This window comes from Pavona decussata, unplaced genomic scaffold (genome assembly GCF_977016875.1).
Source record: "Pavona decussata unplaced genomic scaffold, jaPavDecu1.1 SCAFFOLD_53, whole genome shotgun sequence".
NCBI classification, from domain to species: Eukaryota; Metazoa; Cnidaria; class Anthozoa; order Scleractinia; family Agariciidae; genus Pavona; species Pavona decussata.
This window is the reverse complement of record NW_028145475.1, coordinates 109,473-125,000: the sequence shown is the minus strand read 5'-3', so window position 1 is coordinate 125,000 and position 15,528 is coordinate 109,473. Positions and strand designations below refer to the sequence as shown.

General features: G+C 38.3%; 1 protein-coding gene across 4 annotated transcripts in view; it reads left to right on the top strand.

The window, feature by feature from the left end:
* Window positions 1–15,528, top strand: part of LOC146480253 (adhesion G-protein coupled receptor D1-like) — a 34,050-nt gene that overhangs the window by 10,740 nt on the left and 7,782 nt on the right. For 3 of the 4 annotated variants that reach the window (XM_085109429.1, XM_085109428.1, XM_085109426.1), the window contains exons 2-12: window positions 946–1,091; window positions 6,511–6,891; window positions 8,639–8,730; window positions 8,824–8,883; window positions 9,039–9,204; window positions 10,433–10,570; window positions 11,199–11,274; window positions 12,487–12,595; window positions 12,997–13,049; window positions 14,409–14,535; window positions 14,886–14,989. In XM_085109429.1, coding sequence (XP_084965555.1) covers window positions 1,019–1,091; window positions 6,511–6,891; window positions 8,639–8,730; window positions 8,824–8,883; window positions 9,039–9,204; window positions 10,433–10,570; window positions 11,199–11,274; window positions 12,487–12,595; window positions 12,997–13,049; window positions 14,409–14,535; window positions 14,886–14,989 — 1,379 coding nt within the window. In that variant the 5' untranslated portion in view covers window positions 946–1,018. Of the gene's footprint in view, window positions 1–945; window positions 1,092–1,813; window positions 2,179–6,510; window positions 6,892–8,638; window positions 8,731–8,823; window positions 8,884–9,038; window positions 9,205–10,432; window positions 10,571–11,198; window positions 11,275–12,486; window positions 12,596–12,996; window positions 13,050–14,408; window positions 14,536–14,885; window positions 14,990–15,528 lie in introns of those variants that run through there. The other variant, XM_085109430.1, reaches the window with a different exon arrangement.

Sequence of the window (15,528 nt, the reverse complement as noted above, 5' to 3'; positions counted from 1 at the left end):
AGCTTTAAACTTTGGCAAAACACCGCAGAATTCGTCAAAAGAATCTTTGCTTCTAAGTTTTCAAGAGGAAAAAACAGAATATTGTAAAAAGCGAAGAAATAGCAACTTACACTTGTTAAAATTATATAAAATTAATTGTGCAATTGCTAAACTGTGCGGGTTTCGCTCGACGAAGACAAATTTACATTCACCTCACCTCCGGCCAGGGGAGCTACTACAGGCATTATTTCTACCATTGCCCACGAGTTTCTGTAAGTCCTCTTCAACTAGCTTAGACGACTTCAATTTTTTTTCTTCGTCAGGTTTTTCATCCATTTTGCCGCTCAAAACAATTTCTTTGCAGATGGCAGCGCTTCCAGTCAAACAAGCAAGAAAACGGCGCGAACAAATCTGAATGTTCAGTTTTGAATAGCTAGCTACGTTATTTTCCTCTTTCTTATTGGCTCAGAGCAGAGGGCTATATATTTTAGCCCGCTGAATTATCCATTCTAGCCCGCAAAATACGCTGCAATGCCCGACGAAGTTGTTATAATTATGCGATTAGATAAAGTAATAAGTGGAAAAAGTTTAACACACTTAATGTCAGGTAGTGTTGCTAAAGGCAGCTGGTGCGATAGCCCACTTATGGAATTAATATAAAATTGGGTCGATGGATTTTTACAAGAAGTATAAAAAGTGAGGGTACCGATTGTGACTAATTGGAAAACAGGGATGAAAACTGTCTCACTATCTATATTAATTGTTCCTTATGCTAATATAACTACGTTAATCTTTAACGTCGCTATTCAATAGACTGCTCCATTGGTAACACTACAGAAGTTAATCGTGCATCTCAAGGCCACTTACTCAAGCTTAATGTCCAGTGAAAGGCAGGGGCTCTCTGTTATTCCTTCAAAACAGATCAGAGCCGGTTTGATCTTTTGAAACAAATTTCCTTTATTGCAGGTCTACAAAATACGTGCGGAATGAATTAGGCAGTGACGAAAATTTCAACATACATTGACGTTGGCTTTGCGTCATGGCAAGGAGAAAGCGGCCGCTTTATTTTACTACCAGAGACGTTTTCGTTTTGATATTTTATTTTTCGCAAGGTAAGTCTACTTAAAAGATTATTTGATGCTTGAGTGGCCTGACTCATAAAGAAAATTTCGGTATCCTGCGCAACTCTGACAGATTTCCTCTTGTAACACAGATGGCTTAAAAAAGCGGCAAACCCTAACGTAAGTTTAAAGCTTGAGTCACGAACAAATTGTTGTCTCCTGGACAATCTAGCCGTGCAGTAAGCTAAGACAAAATAAAGAAAGCATACCAATTGATAGCCTCCCTCGCAGAAGCTCTTTTGGCTCGTCACGCAATCTTTCGAGTATGCCTGTGTCACTTACTGAATAACAATACATCATTCTCATTTATTTACCAAGCTTAAAATATTCCATCACGTTTATTCCATTTTCTGAATTTGTCAAATAAAAATGGCCAATGTATTTTTTTCTGAATTATATTATGCCTAAAACAAAAAATGTCTTTTGTCCTTTGATTGTTTGCTTGATATGCGACGTCACAGTATTAGTTTTTACGGTAATTATTTGTTGAAGATTGCCACCTCCACTCACAAACTTCTAACCATTTTTTTTTATCAAAAAATTGTACTTTTTTTCTGCAAAAGTACACTCTAAAGGTGGATTTCCACTGTTGCGTAAATTTTTCGTGCGTACAGACGTGAATTTAGCTGGCTTCACGTACGTAAATAAAATAAGAAGCGATGTATGAGCCGCGTGCGTGAACGTAAAAAGTTAAATGCTGTTCAACTTTTTAGCGGAGCCCCATAGCTAAGAGAATTTGGTAACCCGTGAATGCGAGAAATTTTGGTTTGGATATGACGTCATTTCTGTCCATCCGACCGTCCGACCGTCCGTACGCAATCCCACAATGCTAATGCGCCCGTGTTTGTTTGGCGGGAAGTTGCATGGCGAGATAGTTTGGCAAGATGCGTTTACAACAGAAATGCTAAAGAACAAAAAACACAAAGACAATTTATACGTATTTGTTGGATATGTTGACAAACGTGGAAAGAAGAGAAAGAGAGAGAAAAAGAAAAAAAAAGCGGAGATGATCAAGCAAAGTTGAACGTGGAAGAGAGCGACGGATAGCAAGTTAGAGCAGGCCGACCGGAAAAGAAAAGTAAGCTTAAGTTTAAAGAAGCCTCACATTTGCCTATATCACCCGTTCGTGATCAGTTATGGTAACTTTTAGAACTCTAAAATAACTTTACATAGACACTTTAATCGCTTTCGATACCAGCAATATTCGAGAAGTTAATTTTGAAAAATTTGTTTCGTGGCCGTGTGTTTTTTCGTTCGCAGCGCACGGCCCTTAAGCTTATAAATGTGTTTGTAAACAAGCACAAGTTTCAAAGCTCTGAAATAATTCTACGAAACACCAAAGAGTACGTTTCGGTATTCTCCTTTTCTTAAACTTAGAGACTAGAATTATTACTAATTAAGAGCAGAATTGACATAGTTTTTAATATCCAATAATTTTTCGCCGGGAGCTTACTTGCTCTCGCAAAAAATACCATGTTTACGTGATTACGACGGCCGTTTCAACAGATCATTTGTAAACCAAAAAGGTTTCTTCCCGGAAAAAAATCGATAACTTTCCTTTATGTTACGTGTTTCAAGCTTTACACAGATATTTTAATCGTTTATTAAATTCTCGATACCATCGATATTCGTGTAGAAATTAATTTTTGAACATTTTGTTTCGTGGTCGTGTTTTTTTCATTCGCACCTTTCGGCATTCATGTGTTTGTAAACACACATAAGTTTAAAAGCTCTGAAATAATTCTACCAAACACCAAAGACTATTTTCCCGTATTCTCCAAATGTTTGTTAACGTTTATTTAGAGACTAGAATTATTACTATAGGACCAGAATTAACACAGTTTTGGGTTTCCAAACATTTTTTCCCCGGGAGCTAACTTGCTCTCGCATAAAATGTCATGTTTACGTGATTCCAACGGCCGTTTACAGATCATTTGTAAACGAAAATGCTTTCTTCCAGGCAACAATCGATAATTTTATTTATGTTATGTGTTTAAACCTTTACGCAGATGCTTTTATCTTTTATTAAATTCTCGATACCATCGATATTCGTTTAGAAATTAACTTTTGTACAATATTGTTTCGTGGCCATGTTTTTTTCATTCACACCACACGGCTCTCATGCGTTTGTAAACAGACACAAGTTTAAAAGCTCTGAAATAATTCTACCATACACCAAAGACTATTTTCCCGTATTTTCCAAATGTTTGTTAACGTTTATTTAGAGACTAGAATTATTACTATAGGACCAGAATTAACACAGTTTTGGGTTTCCAAACATTTTTTCCCCGGGAGCTAACTTGCTCTCGCATAAAATGTCATGTTTACGTGATTCCAACGGCCGTTTACAGATCATTTGTAAACGAAAATTCTTTCTTCCAGTACATGTATTTCCTAAGATTGGTTCTCGTAACCGTTAAACAGAGATCTCGACTCGTCTTGAAGAGATGGGGAAAACCACCTGAGAAAATCCGAGCTCTCACTGAAGTGCCTCGAGAAATTTTAGCTATCTGGCAGACAAAAAGATAGACGGAACTCGTACAAAGTAATTGTTCTCAGAAACATCAGATCTAGAGCCGCTTGAAAAACCGTTTAGTTTCATAAAAGACCCAGAGTTCTTGCAAGCAACAAGGCACTAGATGCGTTTGTCAAAACACTGAGGAAAGATCGTGAAATTACTTGCGTAGTAAACAAAGAAACACTCACCCGAGAAATCGTTGAAAAGCATTTCCAGTCTTTCAGCTCGGCCCAGCTGACACAACAAATCCTTCGCAGCTTCAAAATACTGCTTGGCTTTAGCTTTTGGTGCTAGAAATTTGTAGAAAATCTTGCCGGAGCGATTGGCGCACAAGACGAGTACTCAATTTTTTTACTGAGCTTGATGCAAAACGCTCTCGATTTCATTCAAACTTGAACAAAGCTGCCACTTTCATTTATGCCGGTCCGCGCGCGGGAAAATGTTACAAGTTTCTTTTTTTTTTTGACAAATAAAGTTCAGCTTTTCTGCTATAAATCTGTGCTTTGTCATCAATGTGTTGAATAATAAAACAATTATCCTGCTCAATCTTGCGGAATATCGCCTGATTTTAGCCAACTCGGCCTACGGCCTCGTCGGCTAAGTATCAGGCGATACTTGTTCCGCGCGATTTCGCAGGATAATTGCTAATTGTAAGAAGAAGTAGCGAGTTGAAAGCACTGGCATGGTCGCCATGACTGATTTCAGTTTCTCAACTGAACAAATGTCAATCCTATCCAAAAATAATCCGGTTTTTGTTGATTCCTGTAAGAAACACGAAAACTAACGTTTAGGAATTCCCTTTCTAGCTGCAGCACTTGATTTCCATGTATTTGTGATACAAACAACCTGGCTTAAACAGTTGAACTCCAAAGAACTTGAAAGAAGTCGTTGTTTTTGGACACAAAATTAAGAAACCAACGGAATGTAGAACTGGCGTGTTCAGCCAGCCTCCATTGTAACAAATCAGCATTCAAAAAAAATTTGCCCTCTGCATTGCATTGTTATTGTCTGGGCAGTTTGCTGCATATGCACTAAAAATATAACTGCAGAAAGGATGAGGAACTGGTAAGGTTATTACGTTCATACACTAAGCAGATTTTTATAAATGCTATGAAAAAAATTGGAGCTCCGCTTTTAAGCTTGGCTAAATATATATATATTACGTTTACGCACGCGGCTCATACATCGCTTATTATTTTATTTACGTACGTAAAGCCAACTAAATTCACGTCTGTACGCACGCAAAATTTACGCGACAGCGGAAATCCACCTTAAACGTAAAATGTTGAATGCTGTTCAACTTTTTACGTTTACGTACGCGGCTCATACATCGCTTCTTATCGTATTTACGTACGTAAAGCCAGCTCAATTCACTTCTGTACACACGTAAAATTTACGCGACAGTGAAAGTCCACCTTAACACTCGAACAAATAGGTTTCATCATTAGACATCTGAACGGCGCAACGGCAAAGAAAACATCACAACAAAAATTAAAAAAAAAAAGTTTAATACGAAGAACAATAGTCCCATACCTTTTGTGCTGATAACAGAACTGCGACTGAATTGAGAAAATGGATAAATACTCGTGCTTATGACTCTATAACTTCTCAACTATCGGCACTTAGGCCTTTATTCTGTTCTGACCACGTGAATTGCCAAATATGGTTGTGAGTCGAAAATGTTGAAAACTTTTTAATGGAAATTAAACGCTTGCCTCCTTTGTTAACATTAAAAACAATGCAACATATATGTAAATTTGTTCATGCAAAATGTCGACGCGTGTGAGGTTTACAGTAAATACCCGGAACTGACCTTTGTCATTTAGTAATGTCCTGAAACTTTTATGTACGTTTAAATGAAACCTGTTTGTTGTAGCTGTTGCTTACTAGAAGGCTGTACGTCTGATACATGACCGGTTGTCGACTGGACGTTTTCGCACAGTATAGCTATGACAAAGTGTCACGAGTAAAAATTCCTTATTGACAAATCTCAATCTGTAGTTGAGTTAGTGCCCCGTTTAAATCTTAATATTTGAGTAACAGTTTTTGTTGAAGATATTTCAATTGTTTCGTTTGCTACAGGCTACAAGCCTTAGAACTTATTGTGTATAAATTAAGGTTACCTGAAAGGGCTTAAGGCCCAGCTCCTATGACCTTGATTTTATACTGATCGTACTGCGCAACCAGTGAATTGGTAGTTCAATGATTAAAATATACATACTGAAAATGTACTTATAAGTATGCCATTGCTTTATTCTGTCAATGTTTGTAAACGCATGTTTACAAACTTTCTAACAGTTTCAAACACTTCACATGAAATTTTAAAAAAGAAAGCAGACACCTCAGCCTGAATCAATAAGCAAAATCAAAATCAGTTGTTTTTTTATAGAATGTTCAGGCACGTTCACAGACGCGACTTTTGATGCAAGTTTGTCGCACTTCACTGCGTTTTTCTTCAGTGCGCACGACTGCCACTTTAAATCGCAACCAGCTGCGATTTCAGTGCGATTTCGGTGTGATATCGCCTACCTTTTATGGCAAATACTGAGAATATGCCTAAAGTTTCAAACATGTTCGAAACCACTGCAATATCGCGACTATAAATCGCGCTGAAATCACTGTTAGTTTACACAGGCGTGAGACTGCAGCTTCATCGCGACAAAATTGCATTAAAAAAGTGGGTCAAAACTTCCATGCTTAAACGAATCTTAAACCAAAAACAAAATTCCTTCATGAAGATCATGGAAATTTTAAAGCTAATTTATTTCAGCCCGAATAACTAGTGGGATAGAAGCTGCAATTAGTAGAATTTGAAATATTTCTAAAACCAGTTTGGAAATCTTTAACGATTTTCACGGAATGTAAAAATAAGCCAGATTTTTTATTTTGCAGTTCCCTTAGGAATGTGCAAGGCCTTCCAAGCTTTCGATATCAGTAAAAACTGGAATAGGGCTGAAATCGCTTGCAAGAACAACAACATGACACTCGCACAAATTGATAATAGAAGATTATTCAACAAGAGAAAACGACAGCTTTACCAAAGTCCGTACTCTAGCAAAATGTACTGGACTGGACTCAAGTATTCCGTCAACAAAGAGAAACTGGTATGGAGCGATGGCAGTAAATCGTTCTGTAACGGATCCTTAAGCACTGTTGTAAACTGTACTGTCCTGGAGACCTTAGACGGAAATGCCTGCTTCTTGATAACAGCGGACGAAGAAATGTTGAAACCTGACGACTGCAATGTAGCGAACAGATTTGTTTGCCAAACTGGTGAGTATCGTGTTCAGAAAGATTTATAAGAGGTAGTAGTAGTAGTAGTAGTAGTAGTAGTAGTAGTAGTAGTAGTAGTAGCAGCAGCAGCAGCAGCAGCAGCAGCAGCAGCAGTAGTAGTAGTAGTAGTAGTAGTAGTAGTAGTAGTAGTAGTAGTAGTAGTAGTAGTAGTAGTAGTAGCAGTAGTAGCAGTAGCAGTAGCAGCAGCAGCAGTAGCAGCAGCAGCAGCAGCAGCAGCAGTAGTAGTAGTAGTAGTAGTAGTAGTAGTAGTAGTAGTAGTAGTAGTAGTAGTAGTAGTAGTAGTAGTAGTAGTAGTAGCAGTAGTAGTACTTTGTTCTTACCACGTTTTGACGTCATCTGTGCGTTATCAGAGTACAGGCACTCGGTAAAATGAAGTCTATTATTTAAATAGTAAAAACCTTCCTTGAATCCTTTGAACCAAAGTAACAGCAAATATCAAATAACTTTGTCAATTTGACGCCAAAGAGGTGGCCCACACCGTAAAATATCACCCATTTCAAATTTAGTGTGATCAGGACATTAGTCACACGGCCACGACCAAAAACTTGTAATCACAATAATATTTTTAACTTTTAGCACTCAGTCCTAGTTGCTTACATTGCCGATGCTCTGAACTTGTCGGTGTTATGACCTTAGCATGAAACAACTACCAGGGGTCGTTTCCATGAATTCACCGTCACCATCTTCTTCATCATATTAGGCGTTAATATCATCATGTGCGTCGCAGTCATTATCAGTTGGTATCATGGTTATCGCTATCAACATACCATCTAAAATCACCATTATCAACATCATTACCATATCACAAACACCACCATCGACACTGCTACGGTCATGACCAACAGAAACACGGTTACCGTCACCATTACTGTCAGCATCACCAACACCATCATCGTCATCGTTAGCATCACCATCTTTGCAGCCGTAACCATATCACCATCATTATGATCCTCATTCACCTCCTCATCATCTTCGTCGTCATCAATCATTATCATCATTACCACCACTGCTACCATGATCATCATCACCATCATCGCCGCCACCAACACCGTCGTCATCATCATCACCACGGTCACCATCGTCATCACACTTCGCATTCGCAGAATATCGTTCGAATTAACATATTGAAAACGGGAATTGTTATTTATTGAGGAAGTTATATCACGTCTGAAAAGAACCCTTCCTGGTAATGAGACCGGTAGATATACGTTGTTATACGATTAATTTCCGCGCTCTCATTCGACAAAAACACGTCATGTGGTACAAAATTGGATGGCAGTTATCAGACAATAACGGTCGCCTGATTTGATAACCGTGCCCGATTTCGACGAGAAAAAGCACGTCACAGTGTTAGGTCTTAGATGTTGTTATCCAATCACAGTTTGCACAAATTCAGTAAAGTAGTTAGTTTGCATTTATTTGCCTTAAAGCAGCCGTTGTCAACCCTGGTTGCTTTGTCTTTTCCACAGTAAAGTGCTTGCATTTTGTAAAATAATTTGAGGAGTCACTTGCCAGCTTGCTGGTAGATCAGATGATAATGCCCTAAGCTTGAATATTGTCCTCACAATTTCACAGTTGACCTTGAAGCTGCGCTCCAGCTAACTGTTCATTTTTCAGACAGTCTTTCAGGCTCGGACATTATTCTTCGATATACCAGCCGCCTGAAGGGCTTTATACACTAAACATTGCCCAACTTTGAAAGGCATAGAACGTCTTCTTTCAACAGTAAAGCACCCTACCACCGAAGTTACGCCAACATCTAACAGCCCACAAGTGACGCATGTAACTGAATATCGGAACAATAGCGGGGAAGGATGGGTAAGAAGCGATATACTTTGAACTCTTAAAGATGGACTCTAGCACTGTTTCGTTCTTTTTTTATATTTTCATTTTTTTTTGTTTTTTTCTTAGAGTGAGAGGTATTTGAAGACGATTCGCTCTCTGAACAAGAGCGATTTATCCTCTTTACAGGTAGCTCTTGGTCCTTTTCGTTACAATATTCCATTTATGTCCCTTGACTCTCCCAAAGGTTTGGCCATAAGGCTCTTTGGAATGATTTGCTCCCTTTCTTTTTCCATAACATACTATCATAATTTTATCTATTTTTCTGAATTAATCCATTTCAGCAAGCCATGGATGCAACTGATAGCCTGCTAAATGTTCTTAAGACTTCTGATGAGAATTTGAACATTCTGTTAGCTATGAATGCGCTGGAAACGTTTGTTATGTCTTATGCCAAAGAACACTTATCATCAGCGAACGATACCAAGATTGAGAGGCGGAAGGAGTATGGTATGAGCACTTGTCATAATGTTATACAGTAGCTAAGATAACGATCAGATGATTATAACTACGAATTACCATCTTTTGACTAACCTACGAGCAAGCTGTCTCGGCCCAATCAATACTTGCCCCCGTTTGGCCTCGTAGCTTAGACGGTAGAGCAATGGCTGATGTAATCAAGCGGTCGTGGGTTTGATTCCCACTGACGTCTAAGAATGTTTGCCTTTGCCTCGTGTAGTCCTAGGGCTACGGTTCATGGGCTCCCCTCAGCATTTTAATTTTGACTGAAGAGTTAATTCTCTGATTCACCATTTTTGGATGCCACCCTTTGTAATAGGGCACGCATACGTACACCTTACTAAGAAGTACGCCGGGTACTGAATAGGCCGCTTTGAACCTCATTGTGAAAGTGAGGCTTCGTGCACAGTTTTTGCTATGAAAATTAGTTTTCTTTCATTTGCAATCAAAACTAATTTCGCTTAAAAACGTTTGCCCTTAGCCTCGCTTTCGAAGTGAGGCTCAACGCAACTCGAAAATGGCCAATAAGACTTACAATTTCAATTGTCATTATACATGGTAATTATTTATGTTTAAGTTTGGAGTTAACAATTTTACTATTAGAACATCCCCAATGTTTTTGTAAATACTCGTTTCCTTATCGGCGGAAGAAACATAAGAAGAATCAACTGCTGTCGTAAATCATGTTTCAATGAAGTGAGATACTTCGAAAGAGTAAAATTGGATTGGTAAGCTGAATGTTAATATGACTCATTATGAAGCGAGCATAAGTGCAAAGATTTTATAATGAAAATTAGTTTTCATTCATATGCTAACAAAACTAATTTTCATATGTAAGGCTTTGCACTTAGCCTCACTTTCATAATGAGGTTCACAACAACTCGGAAATGACCCATTGATATAGCTGCAAGTCTGAGGGAGAATAGGCCATTTTACAGTTGTGTGCTTAGTGACATGGCCTTGGATTGGAAGCGAGGCTGGGGGTGACCTTGTCTTGATACAAACCTCACTGCTTTTCATATGTAGATCATGTTGTTGTTATGCTAACTAGTTTGCATTTACATATGAAAAAAGTGAGGTCTGTATCAAAACAAGGTCACCCCCAGCCTCGCTTCCAATCCAAGGCCATGTCACTAAACACACAACTGTAAAATGGCCTATTGTACATGAGACTTATTAGTAAAAATCAGTGACAACAGTAGCTAACGTTTCATTTCAGTTATTATTCTGAGGAACATCCCTTCAGGGGCTGGAGAAGTAACAGTTTCTGCCACGTCAGGAAGTCTCAGTGTAGCAATGCCATTAAATGAGAGTGATGTCCATATACGACTGCCTTCCAGCATATTTCAACGACATGGTGAGGGAGATGAATTCTTAGTCACAGTTTCAATTAGGCGGTGGGAGGGTGTTTTCTAATTTGCAAATTTTGAAAACGTTAAATCAGAGAAATCTAATAAGTTGTAAATAAATCGCACCCTACCCCATCACCAACAGAATAATGGTATTAAAACGTGTCTTATTGAATAGACCAATAGGCCATTTTCATGATGGCGTCATTTGACTACAACTACCAGAATTCATTTTGTTTTCCTTTTCAAATTCAAATTTTGTAATCCCAGTGGAGAGCAAAGAACAATAGCTCTAATTAGCATGAGAAAACAAAAATCTGAAGGATTCTGGTAGTTGTAGTCAAATGACGCTATAGTGAAAATGTCCTATTTCGAGATATTAAAATTTGTACTTGGCTTCGAGGCTTAGCGGAAAAAAAACAACAGAAGAATTGAAGCTCAGAGATGAATAATTAATTATTTTTTGTTATATACCCCTAAGGCTCATAGCCGAGCTAGAAATTTAATGTGCCGAAATTGAGCCTATTAAGTCGAAGTCAGTCATCTTAACATCGTAGTGTTATCTCTTTTACGATATGAATTGTAAACCATTTTATCTGATTTTATTTCACCATTAGTTGTGTTTCTTTGTGTTAGGGGGCCGTATGGCAGCCATTCTATATAAAACAATTGACCGGTTTCTGCCACCACAGGCTCAAGATACGCTTGATGGGTAGGAACGCTGATTCGATATTTGTTATGTGTTGCTTGCTGTGTTTTGTAACATAACAAAACAAAATCAAAGGCTCCTGTGAGCTAACTCGTGAATGCAGATGACACATCAGTAATTGAAATTAAGACGGCTACGGACATTACCTTGAAAGCTAAAATAAATCATATCTTTGCCCGATCATGTAACGAGAAATAACCAGTTGTACTATAAAAATGATTGTAAACTTATTCCCTACTCATTGAATAGCGTCGTGAAAAAAATTTTCTCGTTTTTTTTTTTTCACTAATCGAGGTTACGACCCCAGACTTTCTGAAAAACTGAAAAAAATATAACTTGCTCAGAATTGACGAAAAATCTCCATTCTTGCACTAAATGATCGTCAAATTATTTTCTACAGATTGAATAAGATTATTCTGATGCGCCGTGAAAAGATTTTCTCGTGTTTTTTCCACTAGTTGAATTTAAAACTCATTCACTGCGCATACCCCAAAGTTAACAACCGAACCAACCAAGTGAAAACCCCACCATCGCTATAACTCGTTCATTGCGCATGCGCGTATTCACAAGTTAAAAAAGAAAGAAAAAGGAGCATAAATGATTAACTCTCTCCGCAGCAAATACTTCCCCCTTTGCTCCAAAAGAGGCCAAAATCAAAACTAGGCGAGACTCAATCCAACTTTTGTTTCGAGACACAGAGAAATATTGTTACGTGCAATAGATTGCCATCTTGATGCATACACTTGCCAGTGAGTCGAGTCTTGCATGTCGAGCTAAATTAAGGTAACATACTGAAATCTTGAAACAACCAACAGTAAGTGTAGTAGGGTTTCATCAACAGGCTGAGAAGTAAAATTAACCTAAAATACTTCGACATATAGACAAAATATGGTGCTTTTTGTACCAAAACTGTGGAATAGCCTTACGCGAACAAAGCGCCGTCGTCAGCTGTACGCTTTAAAGCGTTTCTTTTACTAAATATCTAATTAAGTTTAATTTTTACCTGAATTCCATTTTTAAAAAATGAATTTGAAGATATTAATAGATGAATTATTTTTTACTACTTGTAATACAACCTATATTTTTTTTTTGCTTCGTACGTAAAATCCCGGGTAAAAGAGATTTTCGTGGATATCTTGAAATAATTTATTGCATTGCATTGTATTCATACATCATTAATTTATATTCCTTTTGTCTTGATTCGGTTGCTCGAAGAATGCAAACGCTGAGTGCGTACATAGGGTCTCACATTATCGCTATCGCAGTGGATCCTGGGAACAAACCCCTTCAAGACAGAGTCACTGTAGACTTTCGTCATCTGAAGGTAAAAAATTCACATCGGCACTTTTTAGAACAAGTCATTAATACCTAGGTGTTTTTTCAAGAAGCTTGTACTTGTTATTGAATACAACATTTGCGTTGAAGTAAGTTTTCTTTCCAATCCGAGGCTCTATTTAATAAAAAGATGAAAAGTGTTTTCTCTCCTTCCTGGCTCAACATACATTTAGCAGCCAAACCTTTTCTAGTTGTGCACTAAATGTGATCACATTGGCTCATCAGATACGAGCCCAGAAGGCGGAGCATTCTTTCTACCATGAGGAAGGGTCACGGATTCAAGGCCTTTGTGATAGGAATTGCAAGTTTGTGTCGCTAACTGGCTAGCTATATAGGCGATTTAGCTAATAGCTTCTGCAAGGCTATTTTTAACACTTTCTCTCTTTACAGACCATTTCACAAACGAGCAAGCCTGACTGCGTTTTCTGGAATTTTTCTCTAAAGTAAGCTCGCAACATACTCTTTATATCTTACAATAAAATACTCGGCTAGAACCCCAAAACGCACCTATCATTTTGCAGTCTTAAATCTTTCGTGTGGAACACTGAACAAGGTTGTTTAATTTTGAAGTAAGCAATATTCGTCATCTGACTATGGTTACACAACGCCACTGGATGGAAAACTTGGGTGCTAACCATTTGCGCAAACCACCCGGATGGAAATTTTCGGCATAAATACGAAATGATTCTTCTTCTAAGATTTGGCTTGTCCTAACAGAAGATGGATAACATGAAAAATCAAGGAAAATCAGCTGTAAATCCCAAAAGGAGTAATACAAATGCATCACTTTGCCAAGAAGACCATAATTTCAGAAGTACTCCAAATCAGAAGTACTCCAAATGGAATGATGCGTACCATTTGATTTTCCAACTGGAATTTCCGGGTTTTCCATGTAAATGGCAAGCACCCCTTAACCGAAATTTATCGTGTGACCCCAGAAAATGTGATAGAAGATGGTGTTCCCTCTATTTTCGACAAAGAGTTGCAAACTGGCTATCAGGATACTTCTGTATATTTCCTCAACTGCTGCATTGAAAGGTAAAGAAAAACATTGCTTCCAGCAAAAACGGAAGCCCGCATGGGCTAAATCAAAAGTTGCTTAATTTAAAAAATTGAGTTGGAAATACGCAAATTAAGTGGTGTTCCAAGGTGTAATGCAAAAGAAAACACAACCGTTCAGGACATTATTCGCCAGGTATGTTTAAGGACAGTGTCTACTATTGTTACTGCGCATACGTTCTGCGCATCTCGTGATACTTAGGTTTCCTACGGGTAGTGCCAACCAATACAGGGATATTTTTGCGCGGTTTAAAACTATGAGAAGAAAGCAGAAATTAGCAAGCGCTCTTAGTATCCAAAAAGCCGAAAATTGGGGGTAACCATGCATTTTTCAGAGATAATAAAGCTTCAATTTTGAAGAAAATGCTATACATTCCTTTGTATTTTACTGCTTTTTAGAATAATTGTTGCTTAATTATCTCTAAAAAATGCGTGGTTACCCCGAATTTTCTTTCTGGATTTCCATAGCCCTTGCTAAGATCTGCTTTTACCGCATAGTCACAAACTGCACAAAAATACTTCGGTTTTAGTAGGCACCGTCCTTAATATTAGCAGTGCACTGATGCATATTTTGCTCCGTCACGTACTTCTGAATCTCACGCGCCAGGGTATATTAATTTGAAATCTAGTGTCAATCACGTGACCAAGAAACAGCCAATGGGAGCGCATGTTGGGTTTAGCAAAACTTCATAACCAGATACATAAATTATACAAAGTTTTTTTCATTCTGTTTTAAAATAAAGGAGTGCTCATAATGGGTCTTGGTCAAAGGAAGGTTGCAGAGTTATGAGCTATACCAGCAGAAGGACTTTCTGCAGCTGTGATCACCTGACGCACTTTGCAGTACTGATGCAAGTCAAAGATAACAAGGTACAATGCTTATTTTATAAGGCATTTGAAAAGAACTCTAACCAAGCGTAGCTTGCGAAACAAAGGTGGTTTGCTTTGTTTAATTGGATAAGTTGAGACAAAGGTTGGTAGCTGGATGCCGTGTCTTTGTATACAAACATTTCTTGGGCGTGGCCGCAGGCCTCTGATAGCCGCAAGGACCGATCCAACGATTGCGTTAAGAGTTATAGCATCACAATTGAAGACCTCAACAATGCGGTATGTAAGGCAGAGTCTCAATATTAAGGAATTAATACCCAATTCACCCCCAACTCAGCATATTCAATTGAGCTGATTGACTTTTTACAGTAGCCATATAATCTTTCCCTCAGATATCCGGAAAGCACCAACTGGCGCTGGAAATGATCACCTACGTTGGTTGTGCCTTATCTTTGATAGGAGAATCCATTACCATTGTGGCCTACGTAGTGTTTCTGTGAGTAGGTGTTTAATTATTTCAAGAAGTTGTTGTACTCCAGTGTCTTTTCTAAGTTGCATTATCGCGACATGTTTATACAGCTAGGCTGGCTTACCGATTTATCGGGTCAATGTCGCCCAATTGGAGCAGACGAAATCGGCCCGATTTATAAACATTTGTAGCAGTGCTATAGAGTTCTTGAATCCGGCCTACTTTTATCCCACACTACACCAACAGAAAAAGAAATCGGCCGACAAATTGTGACACGTAAATTGGTCCATCCAATTGAACCTCCTAATCGGGCTGATGAACTCGTGGCATGTCATGTCAACATTCTTAGCAGTCGTGGTTGCTATATGTCTCAAGAAAATAAAAGACACTTTTTGTCTCTTCTGCAACGGATTTATGAAGAACTGAAGGTAGTTCACTAGTCTTACAAGAAGAGAGCAGGGTCAAAGTAAACCAAGGAAATTATCCTATGAAATATTGAAAGCCTCATCTTAATTACTCTTGTTAGATAGGGTGGTAGGAGGGGGAATAATCCACTATAAAGTGGA